This window comes from Miniopterus schreibersii (genome assembly GCF_964146895.1).
Source record: "Miniopterus schreibersii genome assembly, chromosome: 13".
In the NCBI taxonomy this organism is placed as follows: domain Eukaryota; kingdom Metazoa; phylum Chordata; class Mammalia; order Chiroptera; family Miniopteridae; genus Miniopterus; species Miniopterus schreibersii.
Window position 1 is genome coordinate 29441293 of NC_138113.1, and position 22487 is coordinate 29463779.

At 34.5% G+C, this 22487-nt stretch overlaps 1 protein-coding gene across 2 annotated transcripts in view; it reads right to left on the reverse strand.

Moving 5' to 3' along the window:
- PPP4R3B (protein phosphatase 4 regulatory subunit 3B) overlaps positions 1-22292 on the reverse strand; it is a 46980-nt gene extending 24688 nt beyond the window's left edge. Inside the window, exons 1-8 of one of the 2 annotated variants that reach the window (XM_081156083.1) lie at positions 22231-22274; positions 21789-22045; positions 20441-20496; positions 11245-11343; positions 8375-8998; positions 4258-4335; positions 3064-3180; positions 1322-1438 (exon numbers count right to left, since the gene is read on the reverse strand). In XM_081156083.1, coding sequence (XP_081012209.1) covers positions 1322-1438; positions 3064-3180; positions 4258-4335; positions 8375-8998; positions 11245-11343; positions 20441-20496; positions 21789-21930 — 1233 coding nt within the window. In that variant the 5' untranslated portion in view covers positions 21931-22045; positions 22231-22274. Of the gene's footprint in view, positions 1-1321; positions 1439-3063; positions 3181-4257; positions 4336-8374; positions 8999-11244; positions 11344-20440; positions 20497-21788 lie in introns of both variants that reach the window. The other variant, XM_081156082.1, reaches the window with a different exon arrangement.
- Positions 22293-22487: the final 195 nt, after the last annotated feature.

Below are 22487 nucleotides of genomic sequence, written 5' to 3' on the forward strand. Positions count from 1 at the left end.
ATTCTTCTTTTGTTTCTTTATTAATCTGTTCCTGAGGATATTTTTTCCATTGATTTCTTGAGAGAGTGGAAGGGAGGGGAAGAGGGACGGGGAGAGGAAGGGGGAGGGAGAGAAAGAGAAAGAGAGAAACATCAATGTGAGAGAGACACATCAATTGGTTGCCTCCAGCACACCCCCAACTAGGGCCAGGGATTGTACCTGTGACCCAGGTAGGTGCCCTTGACCTAGAATTGAACCCCAGATCCTTTAGTCCAAGGGCTGACACTCTAACCACTGAGCAAAACCAGCCAAGGGTGAAAGTTAAGAATTCTTAAAGTTAGTTGCTTACTCTTCTTATGGTCTGAGAGATTTTTAGGATGAATACCTTTAGTCATACTCATCACAAAGGATGGAACACTGAGTATTAATTTCAAAATTACCTTTTATAAAGGATGTCACTAAGATAATATCAACAATGAGATAAACTCGGCGTTTATTTCTTTAATGTCAGATTAGCATTACTTGGGTTAAAAAAAATCTTAAAATACTTAACACAAAATATGTCTTCTATTTCTTTTCTACCATTTAAACTATACCATTACCCCACACTGATTCTAAATAAAATTGCTTTAAAAAGAAACTGGAAATATCTATGAAAAACAGACATAAAAATCTAAGCTAAGAGATCAAAACATATAAAACAGCTGTAGTTTAATTTAATAATAACTCATACAAGGGTCAAATTAACATTGGAATTAAAAACCTTTAAGAAAGGACATCATAATATTTTAGTTATTTTTCCACTTAACACTAAAATACATTTAATATAAGAAAGTATTTAAAATGATAGCTATATGTTTATTTTATCTTAAAAGTAGTATAAGGGGAAAGTGTAAATATTTCTGTAGTGGGGAAACACAACATTGCTCTCATTATTAAACATTCATCCCCACTTAAAAAAAAAATACACATCTGAACATAGTGAAAGTAACTTATTAGTTATACTAGGTAAGTGCCTGACCTCTGAGGCTTGAAATTATATTTCATTAGCACTTGAAACATTTAAGACCGGCATGTAAGAATCTGATTCTATGAAAATCTATTTATCTCAATCTCAATACTAGCTTGAGTATCTTTTTTTTTCAAACAGTCAATCCAATTGCCAACTGAATACAATGCAAATCAATTGGTACATATTCTGGGCCTTCCAAAGACACAAATTATCAGAAATCTATTATTTTGCTTCATAAAATATTAAGATAATGGCCATACTTTTTCTCTCAATAGTTTGCAAACACTACTCTACAGGTAATTCACATAGAACCAGAGCATTATTACTTACATCATCACTCTGCTGGGCTTCTTGCATTACAAACTCCCGGACCATGGATGGACTAAACTCTACTAGGTAAGAAAATATATCTGTAGCAGCTGATCTGACTTGCAAATCATCCATGCCCTGATAAAAGGAAAATTAGGTTACTTAGAGACTGTTAACAAATGCTATGCTTGTGTTTTTCTTTTTCCCAAATCTATGTACACCCTCAACTTTTCGGATTTAATTGTACAGGAATCAAAATATATAACCTCTCTATCCTTTTCTTCCTTTCCTTTTACAAACATTAAAAACTTTTAGGCAGCTCAATGATTAGTTTCTGCCAGTTTTTACCACCACAAAAATAAATACTTAGAGAATTTAAATACAAGAATTACCACAGGGCTATAAAGCAATGCTTTACAAATGCTGTAACAAAATGTTGGGTTCTTTTGGAGGGGAGTTGAGGGGAAGAATTCTTGATTTAAACATATTCAAAATTGTGAATGATGTCTCCCACTGAAGTCTTTAAAACCTTCCAGAACCTGTCTTTGGCCCTGGATTTGCCAGTTACTTTACACCTTAGTAACTGATTCTCTCTTATGATTCTCCTAATAGAGGATGCTTTGGAAAACACTTTGGGTATTTTTACTCTTTTTCACAACTTAGTTTTCTAAGGTAGTGATTCTGAAGGCTTTTCCCCTTTCAATACAGGAAGAATACATGATTCGTAACTTACAAAATCTTTAGGTTATTCTGAAAACATCCTATGACTCAGCAGTTCTCAAAGTGTGGTCCAGGGAATTTTGGCAAGGAGTCTCAGACTCTTTTCAGGAAGTGCAAGAGATTAAAACTACTTTCATAATAATAAATAATACTTGGGCATTTAATGGCCTTTTTCACTCTCAGTCTATCATAAATATAGTTGGTTTTTCAAGAGGCTACATGACATGTGATATCACAACAAATTAAATGCAGAAGCTGCTATGAGACTCAAGCTATTTTCTACTAAGCCAGACATTAAAAGGATTGGCAAAAAATATGAAACAGGCTCTGGCCAGGCAGCTCCGTTGGTTAGAGCGTTGTCTGGATAAGCCAAGATCAGGGCACATACAAGAATCAACCAATGAATGCATATTAAGTGGAACAACAAATCAGTGTTTCTCTGCCTCTGTCTGTCTCTTTCTCTTTTAAATAAATCAATAAATTTTAAAAATTGTTTAAAAAATATGAAATAATGCCATTCTTTCCACTAACTATTGTTTTGCTTTGGAAAAATTATTTTTTTCATAAAAGTTATATAAATACTTTAAAATTTTCTCAATTTTAATCTTTCATATAATAAATACCACTAGATAAAATTCATAAACAAAAGCATGAAAACCACTGCCCTAATACCGTATTTCAGCATGAGCCCCTTTGATTCAGCCTGCCCTCACTCTATCACTGGTCTAAAAAGGAAAGACGTTCTATTAGCTTCTATGAAATATCCTTAATATTGTTACAGAACATACAGTCTTATAAAGACATGCGGGATTTTTATTCATCTGAAGCCATTTTATATGCAAGTGATTACATATTAATATTATAAATTTAAGTTAATAAAAATTTGAAGATTGAAAACACTCTTGTATAACTCACTATCAAGAGAATCATAACTTAAATTATAAAATTCAATATGCATTACTATAATAAATACTTTGTATCCATGATATAAATTTATTATAAATTCACAATTTTAAAAACATGAAGAAAAGCTATACAATTACCATTACAATTTCAAGAGCAGGAAGAATCCCCAATTTTGCCAAAGTTTTGAAAAATGCATCCCTGTTTTGAGGTTGTAATGTCTGAGAAAATGTGCAAAATTCCTTGAAAAAATTCACCTGTAATGTTAGAAAGTACAGTGAGACATTGACACACATAGAAGTAAATTTAAAGCACACCATAATGTGATCAACAACAGTGTGGCATTCACCCTTCTGAAGAACCTTGACTTTTCAGGGTATCCTGACTCCTTAAAACTTACATCAAAGAACATATTAGAAGCTAAAATCCCATTAAAAGTAAACCTTGCATTCAGCAATTACCTCTCTAAAGACATTATGGTGTACACGTTATACATGGAGCCTCAGAGGGCATGCATATACTTATATATGTTATTCTCTATTTCTGATTAAGTTGTAAAAATGCCATGTAAGACAGATATTTTGAATTAGAGCACACATTTTCACAGAAGCCATGCTATAATAAACAGTGGACAGGTTTCTAGGGAGCCCTCAAAAGTATGACTCAGGTTTTAAGAATTGGAAAGGACACTACAGATTCCCTAGTCTAAAGGGCTAGAAAATTGGGTAGGCTATTAATAACTGCACCAAAAGTGACTTGGCTGATTTTAAGTCAGCAATCTTTCATTACTTCTTAAAACCCAAATATCTAATTATAATGTTTGAAAAATTGATAAACTGCTGATAAACAGCAATCACTACTCTCTTCCCCCAAGGCAAAGTTTATATATCAAAAAAGTGATTATAATAAACACATTCGTAAGAAAAAAAAATTTCCAAGAAGCAATTATCTAATTCATTTATTTAAGAAGCATTCTCCTTACTATTTCTTTAAAAAGAAAAGCATTTCCATAATGTATCTACAACCAAGAAAATGTGTGAGTTTGTAGTTCTGTCTTAACATAAACCACCTATCTGACTCTGGGATTTATAAGGAACACAATTTCCCTTACGGAAGGGGGACACATCAAAATTTCTTAAGAAATTTCTAAAATATATAAAACAATAACTTTAAGAAACAGAATAATTACTTATAGTGTAATTTCACATCTTTCATCTCATACTCTAATTGTAAAAAATTCTCTTTTAAGTTAACAAATTCAATATTAAAATCCTGTATGCCAAATGAGTAAGTGCTCTTTTTAAGGGTTTAAATTTCAAGAATAAATAACTTACCAATTCACGCCGTTTGTCATCATCTGTAGCCTCATCTGTTAATTGTGCAAATACTTCAGACAAAAACTTCTCATCTTCCTACATGAGAAAAAAATGTTAATTTTTAAATTAACATTAATTACTATGAAATATTAAAGGCATAAATTATACTCATTTTTATGATATAATAATTCCAGGATATATTCATGTTATAATTTTCAAAACTTGACTATACCATTCATTATTAGTTATATATACATTTAACCAGAAACTTCAATTATAAAGAACTCTTTGGAAAACAAAAATATTCTAGAAGTCATCCATAAACACTCATTTGCTTTAACTCAGAACCTCTTTAGCTCCCCCTCAGGGTGTATTTACTCTTTAATTTAAACATAATTCAGGTAAGTTTAAAGATTTCATTGTCAGTCCATAGCAGATTAAACAATATAGTTTTTTGGTGTGCTGCAGAATTTTAGTAATTAGTTTATATGTGCCATGAGATGAAAGAGACTGAAAATTGCTGGTGTAGAGTCTCACATGTTCCATGGTCCCCAAGGATACCACTAAACAAGGAAACACTACAATAACTGCTTTTCATACTGATGAGATGAAAAATATTGAAAATCACTGGTGGAATCTTACAACTAAATGACAAAACATTACAATAAATGCTTTGCATAGTGAACCCATTCACCATTTTTAGAATTAGATCAGGCTTTAAGAGATTACCTAGAGACTGCCTAGTCCAATTTTAAATTTCGTAAGAATGAGTTCCAAAGAGTGGACTTACCTGAGGCTAGCTAGTGACAGAGATAGATTTATAATCCAAGTCTCTTGCATAATGAGGTTTTCGTCACTCCTACCCAATAAAATGAACTACAGAATAGATCCCTAAGTAGTTCAAAGTTATGAAATAAACGAAAGCAACACACATACATACACACACACACTAGAATGGGACAAATCTAATAAGATAACATTTAATATGTTCTGTGTTTTTTTAAAATATATCTTTATTGATTTCAGAGAGAGAAAGGGAGAGGGAGAGAAATATCAATGACAAGAGAGTCCTCACTGATAGGCTGCCCCCGACTGGGGATCGAGCCTGCAACACAGGCATGTGCCCTGACAGTCAATCGAACCTCATCTCCTGGATCCTAGGCCGATGCAAAACCGCTGAGCCACACCTGGCCGGGCATAAGATAACATTTAATATTGTAAATCCTATACTTGAGGCCAACGCCTCTAAAACAAAATGAAGAACCATATGTTTACCATTAGTCGTTTTCACAAAGATTTTACATATTTAATTAGTAATCGGAATGAATGGCTAAACATTTCTTTTTCACTGCTGAAATCTTGATATATGCAAAATATGTCAAAAAGAACTAAATCGCTGATCTTACTGGATTTGTTTTTAGCTCAACTCTTATCTATGGAACAGTGGAATTACATGTAATATGTTTAAAATGTCAACATTTAAGAGACCTGTCCTCCATCATTTCTAGAGAAGGAAGAAGTTACAACTTCTTGTTCTGAAAAAGATCTTAATCTGTAGCTGTTCACGTGGACATAACTTCATTTTATTGGCTTTTAGGAATTTAATTTGCAAACATTTTAAGGTATATTTCTCAATTCTGGGAACAAGGGATTTTGAACTTCAATTAGCTAGAAAAGTTCAGGTCAACAAAAATCTATGCCTCTATCATGCTAAAGGCAATCTCAACATATATTAGAGTATATTCTAGGAGCCAGTGACCACACTAAATAATTTCTCCGTTACTTAACCTAAGTTAATCTAGGAGTTATGTACTTTTACACTACCTCATTTTGGCCCAGTTAGCTAAAATTCTTACATTCACTTGCCTTGTGTAACTCATGTAACAGCAGGTTAATACTCATTTAAGAAGCTACAGATATGTATACTAATTAGCCAGAAGGGTTATCTGGAAACACCGAATACCTAGCCACAAAATTTTTACATGGAAATCTTAGAGTTGAGTTGTAGGAAATGAGACTTTAGAGGTCAACAGCCATAAGCTTAATTATTTTCTTCTCATACACTGTTGGAAGCAGAATTCTGCATCATGGCTGGTACATAAGAGATAAGTGGTAAGCCCTAAACAACAGGTAATTTACAGTATCTGGCTATTTTATTAAATGCATCTCATGGACCAGAAATGAAGATTTTCCTTTTTTAAAGCTATACTTGATTTATATAATTATAGCCTTCACAAACAAACCTGTGAAAACATATATAAAATGACAAAGTGTTACAAATATTTATAAATTAGTTTGTGTAATTTATTTTTTTAAATCATAAAAGAGCATTGACTTACGGTTTTGGCAAACCTTCTGAAGTCAAAAGCAGTCATTTGAAATTCACAGTGCAGCTTCTGTCACTGGGTTCTTTTACGTAAACTATATTGACTGTGGGCCCATTTCCTGACTTTTTTTTCTGTCAGGAAGTGAAATGGGAACCTGAATTGTACAGTATGATTTTTAAAAAGCAGGTCCCATAAATTGTAAATGAAATGTAATGTATAGGTCTAACTTCCCTCACACTTTTACGGTAGAACAACGAAAAACTGCTGGGTGAAAGAATGATCTGGAGAATGAAATACTATATGAAAAGTAAAGTAACAATAATAGAAAGTTGAATAATGGTTGGAAGTGTCATAAAATGGAATCTTATAACTAAATACTAAGTCAGAGATTCTCAATTTTTTGGTCTCAGGACCCCTTTAAACTCTTAAAACTTACTGAGGGGCCCAAAGAGCTTTTATTATGTGGGTTATGTTTATCAATTCTTACCATACTTAAAACCAAGACATTCAAAAATATTTATTAATTCATTTAAAAAGTATTATGTTTATATAAATATTTTTATGAGAGATAACTATATGATTCCAAATTTTAAAAATTTAGAAACAAGACTGGCTCTGTTTTACATTCTGGCAAATCTTGTTAATGACTGGCTTAACAGAGGACAGCCAGATTCTCGTTATCTTCTTCAGCAGTCTGTTGTGGTGTGTTATTTGGGTTGAAATATAGTGAAGAAAATACAGCCTTACACTGAAATGAAGCTGGAAAAGGGAAAACGTCAAAGACCTCTCTGAAAGGGTTCCAGGGACCACCAGCGGTCCACAGACCATATTTGAGAACCCACTACACTAAGTATACAGTAGTTGCTCAATAAACTTAGTGACTCATATGGAAATAGCAAAGAGTTACATAGGATACTGTGCATATACTATACTATCACCATAAGTAAAGCAAACTCTTCAAAATCATTTTTACTACACAGGGTATAAAAGATTAACAGGATAAACATGGTGCAAAACTCCTATTTTACAACTCAAAGAGACAGAATAAAATCAACCCCACACAGCAAATAATGTGACTAATTATCATTTCCTGAAAATTAATATTTCTCAATCCTGGCTGCACATTTTAATTATTTGGGCAGCTATAAGCACTCATATTTATACATATCCCAATAATAACTAAATCTCACAAAACGGAATAAACGGTGATTTAAAAACAGCCGGCGTGGCTCAGTGGCTGACCGTCGGCCTATGATCCAGGAGGTGATGGTTTGGTTCCCAGTGAGGGCACATGCCCAGGTTGCAGGCTCGATCCCCAGTGAGAGGTGTACAGGAGGCAGCCGATCAATGACTCTCATCATTGATGTTTCTACCTCTCTCTCCCTCTCCTTTCCTCTCTCTGAAATCAATAAAAAACACACACAAAAAAAACCAGAACAAAACAAAAGAAAAACAAACAATAAAAATCCAGCTGCTCTTGTTTGGGATGATAAAAAAATTCTGAAAATGGACAGAGGTGAATGTACTTAATGTTACAAATCCTACACTTAATGGTTAAAATGGTGAATTTTATGTCATGTATATTCTACCACCATTTTTATAAAGGAAAAAAAAGGTTAAATAAAACCCAGCTACATGATAGGACAATTAAAACTATAAAAGGTCACATTAAGAAATTATTCTCCTTCAGAAAGCCAAGAGATAAAGAAAATAAATCTTTCAAAAAGAAGGAATGAACAGCAGCTTGAACTATTATTAAAACTAAACATCTGAAAACAAAATTGTGAAGAACATCTTAGTTTACTTACCTGCAACATGCTGACTATCTCAACTTTGTTGAAGAAAATAAAAGATGTAAGAGTAGAGAGAAAATTCTCCTCAAAAACAGATGGTGTAGGCAAAATGATGTCCTGAATGTACTGTACCCTGTAAGTCTGATGTATTTTTTGCCTTAGTTCAGAGTCTGTTATTGGTATAACTTCCTTAAACTTTGCAGTTTTGGTCAGGAATTCTCTATGCCTTTTTGGCTGAGACAAAGCAGGGTCATATTCAAGGCATCCCACGACATCCATGATACACTCGTCAGAAAACATTACCTCAAACAGAGTTGCCTTATTTAGGAATAAGATTCCCCTAATAATTTCATACAAATGGTGTAAGCCTTCAGTGTTTTCTAGGTTCTCACAAGCTTGGAACAGCTGCAGTAGTTTTTTAATGTAGCCTTCATTTTCCAAGGCCAGAGCCAGCTTTTCCCTACGGATAGGTGAGGAGAGAACTGAGGTAACTAAGTCAGCAATCTCTTCAAGTTTATTGAGTTCACATGTGGGCAGGTCAATCAGATGACTGGTTTCAGGCATTTCTTCAAATCGTTCTTCTTCTGATTCATCAATGAGGTCCTGTGTGACTTCCACTGATGGATCCTTACCTTGAACCTGAAAATATCCAAGTATAGCTGGTTACCTTAAAATATAAATGAATTCCATTTTCTGGAAATCAAATTATTGACCATTGAGCTTAAGTAAAAATAACTTGCAAAAAATCAGTACTAGTAATATAGTCATTGTTAATTAAAAGTGAAGTCTAGAGGAGGAAAATACACCCAGTTTAGAGTCAATTATTTGATCTAAGTTACTAACCACATCATTTCACCTCTAAATTATGACTTACTTTACAGAAAACTTTGCAAACATAAAATTCAATCTTAATTCTTGGCGAGCACATGAAGGGGAAAAAAGGGGAAAAATTAGGACCTTCTTGCCATCAGCACGAAAGTTCCAAGTTAAAAATAGACAAAACCAAAGGCAAAATAAAAAAAGCTATTTGGATTATAGTCTATGTATATTGTACAAATTAAAGCAAAATCATATTTACTAGTGTTTTCAATTGTATGTAACTGGAATTCTTCTATTTAATAATGTATACTAATAATGCTCCAGCAATACATGATGGTAAGAAAAAAAGAAACCATTTACTCCCAGTTAAGTTTAGTGATTTAGAGCTATATGTCAAATAAGCTTTATATCAAATCAGAAGATTCACACTACACTTTCTTAGGCCACTTTATTACACTGTGTGCAACTATTACTGGGAAGACCTAGAGAAAAAAATGATTGAAGTCAAATGCATAAAACTACTCAAGAACCTTCAGTGGTAAGAATCACTAGAGGGAAAAGCTGATATAAGTGAAAATGACAATAGTAAAACACTATATGTAATAGGATATCAGAGTAGGCAACCACTGAAACAGTGATTTCTATTTACAGAAAATGGTAGTTAAAATGAATGTTATGATTAAAAATGTTATGATTTAAAATTCCAGAAACTGCCACAGCAAAGACTTACCGAAGGAGACATAACTATTAAATGTAGTGTGGGTACAGCCACTGTGGAAAGGAGTATGGAGTTATCTCAAAAAATTAAAAATTGAACTGCTTTATTACCCAGCAATTCCACTTTTGGGAACATATCTGGAGAAACCTGAAACACTGATTCGAAAGAATATATGCACCTCTATGTTCATTGCAGCATTATTTACAATAGTCAAAATCTGAAACAGCCCTAGTGTCCATCAGTGAATGAGTGGGTAAAAAAGCTGTGGTACATTTACACAATGGACTACTACTCAGTGGTAAAAAAGAAGGAACTCTTACCCTTTGTGACAGCATGGATGGACTTGGAGAGCATTATGCTAAGTGAAATAAGCCAGTCAGAGAAAGACAAGTACAGTGTAATTTCATTCATATGTGGAATCTAGTGAACAAAATAAACTAAACAAAACAGAAACAGACTCATAGAGAATGGACTGACAGCTGTCAGAAGGGAGGGGAGTTGCAGGGTTGGGTGAAAAAGGTGAAGGGATCAAGCAAGCAAGCATGCAAACAAACAAAACACCCACATAGACACAGACAACAGTATGGTGATTACCAGAAGGAATGGAGAGTGGAGGGAAATGGAGGAGGGTACTGGGGGTTAAATGGTGATGGAAGGAGACTTGACTTGGGGGTGGTAAACATACAATATACACATGATGTATTATAGAACTGTACACCTGAAACCTATATAATTTTAGTAAGCAATGTCACCCCAATAAATTCAATGAAAAAGAAAAATAAATAAATAAATGTAATATGTAACCCTGAATGGGATCCCGTAGCAAAGAAAGGACACTGGGTTTTAAGCTGAGGATATCTAAATAAAGAATCGGCTTTAGCTAATAACAGTATATGAATAATAAAAACAAATAATAATAAATGTTTAGTTCATTAACTGTGATAAGTATATCATACTAATGTAAGAACTAATTCCAGTTATCTGAGTTACCACTTATATAAGTTATTCATGAATTAAAGTCATGAGCACTTTCAATCATCAGTGTCTCTCGCACATAGTATTCATGAACATTAGGAAAATGGATAAATAAAAAAAATCTAAAAGTCTTAGAACATAGTTACTTATTGTTTTGTTTTTTGAAAGATCCTGCCATTTTACAGGGTATTAAAATCTAAAATGATTAACAAAATTATAATTTAAAAAAAATTTGGTGTAAAATATAAAAGGAATTTCCAGGTTAGGTTACCAAAATCTCACATGAAGACATTTTAATACACATCTTTTAGGTTAAAAAAAAATTCAAGAATGCATACAACTGTTAAGTTAAATATTATTCAAAGACCCTTACCTGACAAATTTTTTCCCAGATCTCATCACAGCCAGCTTTTTCCTGAAAACTTAGAGCCAGATCATAGTTTTCAGCTTCTGACCAAACAATTAATGTATCCTGTTTGAAAACAAAAATTTCTAGATCATCACATTTGAAAAGAAACAATTACAAAGCATAAAAAAAAAATCAAAAGGACAGAAACCAGCACAGCAATGACAAATGCCCTCTCAATTAATGTACACTTAATTGACATCATATAACTCTATTTTGATACCCTTTAAAACTTTAGTAACATACTGGCAATGAAATAGTAGCTTTGGCACTAAAAATGACATTGAATAATTTTCTAAAACAAAAAAGACTAAAGTAGGTTAGCAGGTTCTGGCTGATGTTACCAAGATAATGTTTAATGTAAAGTCTAGCCATTCTTGGCTAAACTGTAAGTAGACAATCTAATCATCTACTTTCTATTGTTTCCATAAAGTCAGCTGTTCCACTCACTAACCACCTACAAGTTTATTTTCCCCTTTTAGCCAGTTGTAACTGGCTGCAAATAGGCTAATAGCTGAAAATATCTTAAGGTTTAACCCTTTCTATTTTTGCCTTTTTTAACCTGGAAAAGCCTTCAGAATATTAAGAAATGTAAAACAATGGTGAAATGAAGATAACTTGCTTTATCTGTATTACCAATAGCACTTAGTTCAGCAGCTTAGGTTGTATAAAAATTAAGAACCCCACGTTCAGGTAAGTACTTTCTCAGAATGTCCTTAATCATATCTCCACCAAAAGGTTGGTTATCTGTTTAGGAAAAAGTTGTCAACCCATTTATTAAAAATTAAGGTTTGGGTTTAAACTAAAACACACATACACATTTAAACACTAAAAGCACTAAAACACTCAAATAAAATGAAATTTTTTTTTTTAGGATACATAATGAAAGTTTAATATGGCTAAAACTTTGATTTTCAAAATATGTATATTTGAATTTATACCTTAATTAGTAAAAATATAATCCATAAAAACACCTTATTTACTCATTGTTCATCTGACCTCTTATTAAAAAATATAAAACTGAAAGTAAGCTCCAGATTAATAAATACAAAGTCTTCAAAATAAAAACATTTCAATATTTTGGTAGGTCTAACCAATACTCAAATAAAAAATATGCTTTAAATGATCCAGGCCTCGGATTACTACTTTTTTGCTGGGTAACCAGGTAAAAAAACAGCTAGAAATCAGTTTTCTAGCTTCTGCTTGGTCATGCTTCTAGTAAGGGAAATTTACCACCAGGTATTCTAAAATTTTATCAGGCCACTCTTGCATTTAAAAACTTTAAGTAGTTCCCCCATTTACAGAAGAGATTTTGAAATCTTAAAAAACCAAACAAAATCTAGCAGAGTTCTTTTTACAAACAAAATTTACTAAAATTCTCCGTGTTAAAAAAAAAAAAAAAAGATAGAAACAATGCTACTTAGGTTAAAGCACTAAGACACCCACTCAGGCTCTGTGTTTCCTCAGTCCTGAGCTGTGTTAGATACCTCCTCAAAACAGTTTCATGAACAGTGATCTCCAAAACATTTTTAACTGTGTCTCAAATTACTTATATATTATATACAGGAATATAATATTAATACAGCAATACTTTTAAAAACATACACTGAAATAGACATAAAAAGGTTTACATAAGGATAAAATAAACAGTACCTTAAAGTGTTGGAATTATAATGTCTCCATACCATTAGCATTTTAAGATGCAATATATACTCAGGGCACAGTATACCCACAAATGACAGTACACACAAATCCATATGTAATGTCATTGTTTTAATAATTCTAAATTTTTGAGGAGGGGCAACTTCTTGTAAGATCACAATTGGTTCTTTGTGACCTGGTTGATAGAACAATTACACTAGGAGTATAAATGTCAGTTTAACCATTACCTTGTTCATTTGCACTTATTGTTACCAACCATTTTTAAGGCATTTATTTATTTTGTTAGGGTTACAGGTAGCTTAAATTGAAAAATATCTGTGAACAGTTAACTGTACAGATAGTCTATAATAATTCACCATAAGTGGGAACTCTTTTCATGGAAATGCTACTTTTCTCTCAGAATACCATACCTGTTTTTGACTCTTGATCACCTGACTTCATTAAATATTAGCAAAACTCAACTTCTGAAAATGGGTTTCTTCTCAAATCCCAGTGCTTCATACTGTGCATTCCACTTTGGAGATCACTAGTACAAGAGAATGAAATCCAAAACCCTTACTCCAGGCATCCAAGGCCTTTTCAATTTTGGTTCCAATCTACCTTCTAAGTCTACATAAGCAGCAGCCTGAATTAAGGTAACGGAGTCCTCTTCTTCATCATCATTTTCTTTTGTTCTTTCCTCCCCCATTCCTAAAGGAAACTTTTCCCCAAGCCAGTCAAAATCCCAGAAACTAAATGGAATTTATAAACAGAATTGTTTTTTAATGCAAAGAAGATTGACTTTGGGAGATGGTTAAAATACAGATTCCTCCTCTTTGGGGGCAGATCTGGAGTGAAGCCCAAGAATCCTTATTTTTAACAAGGGTCCCAGGTTATTCTTTTGATAAGTCAAATTTGAGAACCTGACTTAAGTGTATCTCTGGTTGACAGAGGATAGGGAAGTGCCATCAGAGTAGGCACCTTTCGGCTGTAGGTATCTACTCCAAATGGGTGACCCACCCCATCCTTCCTTCTCCACACCATTGCCTCAGTTGAAAAAAATACTGGGAAGAAGCACTCCTTAAAATTGCTTATTCCAAGGGTTAGCATAAAAGCTCCTACTGAGCACAGAGTTGGCACAAGAACATGTAAAACATAATGAGAAGTGTAAAGTGGCAGGGTTTCCTGCATATGAAAATGCCTAGATAGAGCCAAGCTTAATTTTTCATGGTAAGGTCTGTTTTCTATCACTGTGCTTTGTGATATATTTTTTGCACATTTGTGTGCCACACATATCTTTGGGATGTTATTAATGCCTTCTCTAAAACCAAGAGAAGCTGAGAGGTTTTCCCCCCAACTCTACTAACTAAAACATTTAATCACCACTATGTCCCTGTGGAAATCAGATTTAAAATGAGCCTGCAGGGAGAATAGAAAAAGGCAGTTATGTATGGTCTGGTAGTTTAAAAAAATAGGAAAGGTGATTATGTCCAAGTCCATGATGGGAATAAGACATGAGCTAGAGAAGCTTGACAATTTAATCTTTACCAAATCAGGTGTTCACAATGTAGTATTATTATAAGGAATTGTTATTTTCAATCTTATATATTAAATAGATTATTAAGCCATATACTGTTTAAATGAGAGGTTCTTAATACAGAGTCTAAATGATACCTTAAAACTATATCACATCTCTTTTGGGTAAAGGGTTGGATTTTTAATATCATATTCACAAAGGCACCTGTGACACATTTAAAAGGATCTAACAAACTAATGGATTGTCTGTTTCAGTTTTCTGGTACTGATCCACTTCATTAACATAAATAAATGCAGAGTCATGAAATAGATCTGAGACATTATAGTTTGCCAGATCACCCTATACCTGCCCCTTATTGACTCTGACAAAATTCAATACAGAGAGAGCTGAAGTTTTCAAAAAGGAGTATTTTTTTTTTTAAAAAGGAAAATAAAAAATATCAGCAGGTTTACAGAATTTAATTGGAAGATCAAAATCAATTTAAAAGTCTGAAAATGAGTGAGTTTAACCAGATAAATAATGCAGCATCTAACTCTCTAGTAGTCCCTAATAGTTAACCTAGTTTTTCTGAGATGGATTTTTAAAATATAGTATGGTAAAACATAGAGTCCAAGAAAGACATGATGACACTTATAAACAGTAGTAATATCTATCTTCCCAAAATCATTGATATATTTGGATGCAAAAATAATAATTCTCAGCTAGAATTACGACCTGAGTACAACTCAAAGTTTCACTGTCCCCTATTTCTGTGAATTTCATCAGAGTATTTCACCTCTTTGATCTTTTTTCATTGGAAGAGAGGAAAATGCTGCCTACATTGGGATTATTTTAAGATTATTATGAATATAGTTCTCTTACTGAACTTATGTGTCAGGTACTGTGCTAAAGCATTTCTCATACATTAATTCACAACTATTCTACAACGTAGGTTGTATCTCCATTTAAAAGATGAGATTCAGAGAAAATTTGCTCAAAATCACACAGCTAGAAATATGAAGTTAAATCCACATTACTACTATGCCACATAATAAACGTGAACAAATTCTAAAAACCCCCACAAAGTTCTTTAAAACTTTGCTTTCCAAGCTTCTCCCTGTGGCATTATGTTTATCTAGGCATCTCCCTAAACACTTAAATAAGAAAAATCTGTCTCCATCTGATTCCCAAAGATCTCTCCTTGGTCGCATTCCAAGCCATCACCCAGAACACATCTCCAACCATCACCTCACCCAATCTTTCAAAGCTAATCATTCATATCCTCTACTCATGCACCTGCTCAATAGTTCAAAGTGCAGAGTGAACTCTACTCACTACAAATTCATGCTGTGATTTTAAAGTAGCATTCAAAATTGTAGAAATCTCATTCTCCCTGTATACTCATTAGTCCATTCTCCACAATGACTCTCAGGCTAAATCCCAACATCCTTAATGGTATTGGAGTTTTTGCCAATTAAGAGGTAAATACAATAAATGTATGATCAATCTCAGTGGACATTCTACTAACCAGAACCTAGAATATTCTCAATCTTTCTCTTGCAGGATATGGAACAGCCATTTGCTGATTGAATGGCTGTCCTTTCCTTACCAAAATTCTGCTCTCCCTTAGTTTGAAGACATTTTCCTGATTCTCTACTTTTTCCAATTGCTTAATCTTCCTCTTTACTGAATCTTCATTCTTCCTGATTACCAAACACCTAATCTAGCAGCATGCCCTGTCAATTCTATCTCCAATATATATTTCAAACCCATCCATCCATGTCCGTCTCCACTGCTATCACTGCTAACCCAATCCAACATTATCTCTTGCTTGGACTATGCTGTGATCTCTCCATTAGTATCCCACCCCAGTTATTGGCGCTCTTCAATTCCATAAATTCATGTCACTATTTTGGATCATGTCATTCCTCTAATGAAACGTTTCAGAAACTTTCAAATGCACTTCAAAAAATCCAAACTAAAGATAGTGGCCAACCCATAAGCATCACTCAACCAAGTATTACTGGATGAATGAATTAATGTGGAGAATTCAACAAAGCTCAGTCTTAAGCTCTGTTCTTTTCTCAATTTGTATCTGCTTTCTCAAAGGAGGTCCTTCTTACAGCTAAAAATATTAATGATTCTCAAATTAGAATCTCCTACAACAAATTCTTACTGTATTTTTGGTCCCAGGTGTTCATTATAAGACCTTTCCATTTATTTTACAATCGCTTTGGAGCCTGAATGAAAAAAAGCAAGGCACAGAACAGTATATGGTGTGCTACATTTATGCCAATAAGAGAAATATCTGCGACTGAGGGCATATTTGTTTATATATGCATAAAACCTCTAGGAAGATAACAAGAAACTAGTAACATTGGTAGCTTCTAGCAAGGGAAACTGTATGGACTGAGTCCAGGATGGAAGAGAGACTTTACCAAATACTGTCTGAATTTTTAACAATGTGAATGTATTACCCATTTAAAATAAGCCTCGAACCAAATTATTAATGTAAATACGCTTTCTTCTTAACTTCCCAGTTTCCTAAGGGAACCATCATTTCCCTGGCCCCAAGATTCAAAAACACTACCAGTAACTTGATTTTTCTCTGACATATAATCATTCACTAAATCTTCCAGCACTTTCTTAAAAATATACTGGAGCTCTGTTCCTTCTTTCTAATTCCATTTACTACACTGAAACAGACTTTCACTTTCTTGTATCTGAATTATTACAAAAGATCTTGCTACCTACAGCTCGTTTCCCTCCCCACCCTCAATTCATTATTGATGACTGCCACACTCACTTCCTAAACAGAGTATCACTTTCACCATGTCAGGTCCCTAAAGAACCTATAAATTGTTCCCTTTTGTTTAGGAAACCAAGCTCTCAATTAAGAAACCTAGGCTGAAAATAGGCATACCACCTTTTGTATTAGGTGTACTATTTCCTTCCTTATCAGTTCAGTTCCTTTAGCATATACTACACCCAGGAGTGTGTTTTTCTTAATGATTCTGGTTGAAGTCAATGTCTCCCTTCTCTAATTTTCTACTGCCCAAGTCTGTAGAAGTTGCTTTTTATAAATAATATTTAGTGTTGGCATATACCTGCTGTATAGTCTTAGTCATGAAACGTAAACCTTCTGTGCCTTAGTTACCTTATCTGTGATATTCTTTCATGGCCTTTCAATGAAGACTGAGTTAAAACACTCCATCGGCTATTTTATCATCGTTCTGTGATTGTTTCACCTTTTAGTTCTTATCCCCCAATAAAACCAAGGCCGAGAACGTCTTTATACTTCCTTCCTAAACCCAATGAACACAAACTGTGTTACATATAAAAGGTACACATCCCAATGACACTTTCATCAGCAGGGCTGAGTTTACGTAACTTAAAATTTTGGCATATGTATCAGGCACTTTATTTCATGTTCCACTGTATAGTCATTCTCTTCCCTTCCCAATGTGGATACTGGCTCCTTTAGGGTAAGTGTACCTTTTCCTTCCCAGTAACTACTTCAGTATTGCCCACAATATGCAAGAAAATTGATGTGAATAATGATAACCTACTGATATTGAACATGACATTCAACTCAACTCTAACTTATTTTGAAAACACAGTTCATTACTTAGCTCATTTTAGAACTGTAATGTTGAAAAGAATATTGAATATTCCTCTCTGAATTTATTCAATGTATTGTAATACAGTAAAATATCCTATAAACTATGGATGTCTCATTCATTCATTTTTTAAAATTAAAATCCACTAATGATCAATATACTTCATATACTGATATAAAGTATATTGACTTATATTTCATATACATTTTGGAAATAATTATTTAGACTAATTTACTGAATAACTTAAATGAAATTCTAAAAAAGGTAATTCTAATGAACATAGAAAAATAGCAATGTGTTTGGAAATCCCAATTTGTGTAACTTGGTATAAACTTTAATGTTATTTAGTAAAAGTACCTCAACTTGAAAAAAATAAAAAGAGCCCAATAGTATATTATTTGAATGTGATTAATTACAGAAAACATTTTCCCAATAGCATAAAAACTTTTTTTTTAATTAAGATTTCCCCCCCCCTCCAATGCTTTAATTTTCTAGCAAAGTAACATTACAAACAAAACTACATCCCAAAGTTTCTAAATACCACCGTGTATTTTTGGACTAATATTGGGGGACTATTTTTTATACAAACCTCTGCCATAATGTGATCTTTCCAATAGTAACAATAGCCAAAAGATCTTGTACACAATCAGAAGAATCCATATTACAACTAATTTGTAGGGAGTCACATGTAAGACCACAGTTCCTGAGAATTTTATATTCACACAGATAGAAAAAAATACAATCACAAAATATTAGTATTTCTTTCCCCACAAACAAGCAAGCAAACAAACAGGAAAAACAAAACCATAAGTGGCTATCTGGCAAAATTCTGTGCAAAGAGAGAGCAACTACCTGTCTGGCTGACTGAGAAATTAAATTTACTTAAATGTTCTATACCTTAAAATGTCTAAGGTATAGGAAACATCTTCAGGTGTTCAAAACAGGACAAATGTTTAATTTGATTCTCTGTCAGAAAGGACACAGTATTTTCTAAATAGAGAAAAAAGACCTACAAATTGAATACTGAAAATTAAAAAATATTTCAAGGGACTGATTAAGAATATATTGCATACACAAAACAATTGTTTAACAGTAAAGCTTTTACTAATAACGCATTGTGCAACAGACACAGTTTCATTCCTCCAACAGGAAGTATTTGTTTCTGGGTATTCAAATTTTCATTGGCCTTGAAGAAAATAGGCATTGATGATGCAAATATCTTAACATAATTTATATTTTCCTTCAAAAATCTCTGCCATATTCACTTTACACACCACACACACAAAAATAAAACTGGAAGTAATCCAAATGTCTAACAGGTGTATATCATACATCAGAATACTGTACAGTATTTTTTTAAAAAAACTAGATCTACATTGTTAACATGAACAAATCTCCAAAATAATGTTGAGTGAATAACGAAAGTTGTAGAATACATGTAAGAGTACGAGATCAATTGTATAAAGTTTAAAAACACACAAAAGACTACATATTATTCATGGATACATACATATGTAGAAAAGGTATAAAAGCATGTACAGAAATAATACACATCAACTTCAGAATAGTGATTACCTATAGGGAAGATAGAGAATGGAGAGAATGAGATGGGTACAAAGGGGGCTTTAACTCTACCCACAATGTTCAAAATTACAAAAAAGATTTGAAACAAATACGGTATGTTAACATTGTTCAATCCAGTGGTGTTACACAGAAACTCATCATATTATTCTCTGTACTTTTCAATTTTGAAATCTTTCATAATAAAAACATTCACAGAATAAAGAAAAGGTTGAATCACTGCTGCCATTTCCAGATTAAATAATTTAGTACGCTAAAACACAACACAGGTTTTCTTTTCTCAAATGAGACAATAAATATTAACAGAAAACATTACATAATTTTGTACACTTTTGTAAAGTATCATTGATTAAAAATATACAACAATTAAAGAACAGGAATTAAATGCTCGTACTTCAAAACTCTACTTTTGCTTAAGTCAAAGGATCTAATTTCACACCACAAACAGGCTTTCCTTGCTCTAAAGAGTACCCTTTTGAATTTTCTTGTATGCCATTTCCTTTAAAAGTGGTTGAGAATAAAAGGCTTAGTGTACAGGGTATAGCAAGACCTGGCTAAATGTAAGTTAAATAAGACTAATGAATACATTGTATTCTACTATAAACTAACAGTGGCTAAACTCAAAGATAATACATAAACTTTCACTTTTTCAGTTTGAAACTTTTAACCTGCAAGGGAAATATAGATGGTCTATTACTTTATCAAACATGTTTTTCTTGTCAGGAAAGCTTTCCCATCTTTGTCAGATTAATATTTCCTTGATCACAGATGAAGTCTTTCAAATTAAAGATAAACAACTACTTGCCTGTTGTTTCTGATATGCAGTGTTTGGATTTATCTTTGATTCCAAGAGTAGTGATCCTGAAAGATAAAAAATAATATCTGTAAGTTTCCATTTATAAAAACCTGAATTAAAAAATCAGACTCCACATTAAAAAAATTCATGTTCTCTTCACTCAGCTAGACACCTGAAGTACTCTAATCCACACTTTTCTCTCCAGATCTGAACTTCATATTTAATTTAGAACATATCATCCTATCCCCAGAAGCCTTTTAATGGAAAAAAAAAAAATCCATCTAAGACAAACATTCAGACCAAGAATATAAGTAGACTTGATGACTATTAGAGTTTTATTGAAATGAAATTTTAAGGTCTAAATGACCACTTGAAGCCAAACTCTTTTTAACAGTTATTTTATTGCATTTCCAGTTTAACAAATAAAACAAATTACAAAGGACCACAATAGGGATCTATGCACATAAATTACAGAACTGCTTTATCGTTTTCTCCTTAGAACAAAAGGAAGAACACTGCATGTAGAAATAAACGTCCATGTCTATTTAAAATAAAAGGAAAAGTACAAGAGTACAAAACACATCAGGAACAAATCTAAGATAGTTATTTTTCTATTATCTGCACAGAGTTTCAGATTACAACGAGAAAGGTGTTTTAATTACAGCTCTACATTTCATGATTTAAAAATATTTCCCATGACTGGTACAATAAGTTAATGAATACATGTTTACTATCCGCTTTGGTGTCCTAACTTGTTTAGGTTGTGAAGAGTCCACAGCACCCCTATACAAAGGCAGCCGGACGGATCTCAGACTGGAGATGTGCTTGTGCGTGCGGGTATCGTGGCAACGGTCTGGAATAACCCCAGGCTTTAAAAGGTGCCTTTTGCTTTTCCTCAGCACCTGTCGGCTGTGGCAACTGGGGCTCGTTGGTAAAATCGGTTTAAAAAAAAGACTCGGAAAGAAAAGTTCCACTGAACCATCTGTACCAGACATATAACAGATGAACTAAAAAGAGGAGGGAGGCTCGGCTCCCTAGGCCGAGTAGATATCAGTACCTTGTCTCTCTCTAGCTTCATCCCTTCTCTTTCACACGCTCCCCTCTTCAAAGGAAAAGAGACTGGAGAGGAAGGGGTCAAATCCTTAACAGGGATAGGAGGCGGAGGAACAAAAATAGGCTTCTGACTGAGGGTGAATCCGGAGAAAGTAGTTTGTTTTTACCCTAAAGAAGTGCAGGAACAAAACCGAGGCGCTGTATCAAGAGGTGGTAGTCACAGAACCCCGCCTACGGCCTAAGCCCCACGGCTGTGCCCATCCTGGAAGCATTATTCCCTGTCCTACCGTGCCAATAACCTTACCGTCGGACTCCGCCCGAACCAGCAGCGACATCCCCTTCAGCTCCTCCACATAAGTGGAAGAGACGTGCCCGGTGCCTCGGTCGTCCCATTGCCGGTCTTCATTCAGGGTATAGACCTTCACTCGCCGCCGCGTATCCGACATCGTGGCTGCTGTTCCCACCACTTCAGACGCCGCCTCCACGTTCACCTCGTCCGCGCCCCTCACTCTTGAGAGACGGTAGCGGCGGCGGCGGCGGCGGCGACGGTGGCGGCGGCGGCTTCGGAGAGGCCCAAGTTCACCATGGCTCCCAATGTTTAGCCGCGGGAAGGGGCAACAAGAGCCACCGAAACCTCTCTGGCTGGAGTCCCGGTTACCTCTCACTTCACCCCTACACACCCCCACCCTCCCCTCCCTTTGCCCCCCAGAGCTCGCTCGCTCTACCGCCGCCGCCGCCGCCGCCGCTGTTAACTACTACACATCCGCCATCTTGTAACCCGATTCTCTCTGCCTTTCTCTTCCTCCTCCAGCAGGCTCGCACGGGCTGCCCTAGCAGGGGCTACGGAGGCCGACGAGGCTGACGCACCGCGTCTCAGCCTCTGCTCGCGCTACCGGGGCCGGCAGTACTCGGCGTTCTCGCGAGGCGGGGTGGTAAACTGAGGTGGGAGGGCCTAAGTGCGAGTTTTTCCTCTCTTGGCCACGCCCACCGGCGCGGGATTTTT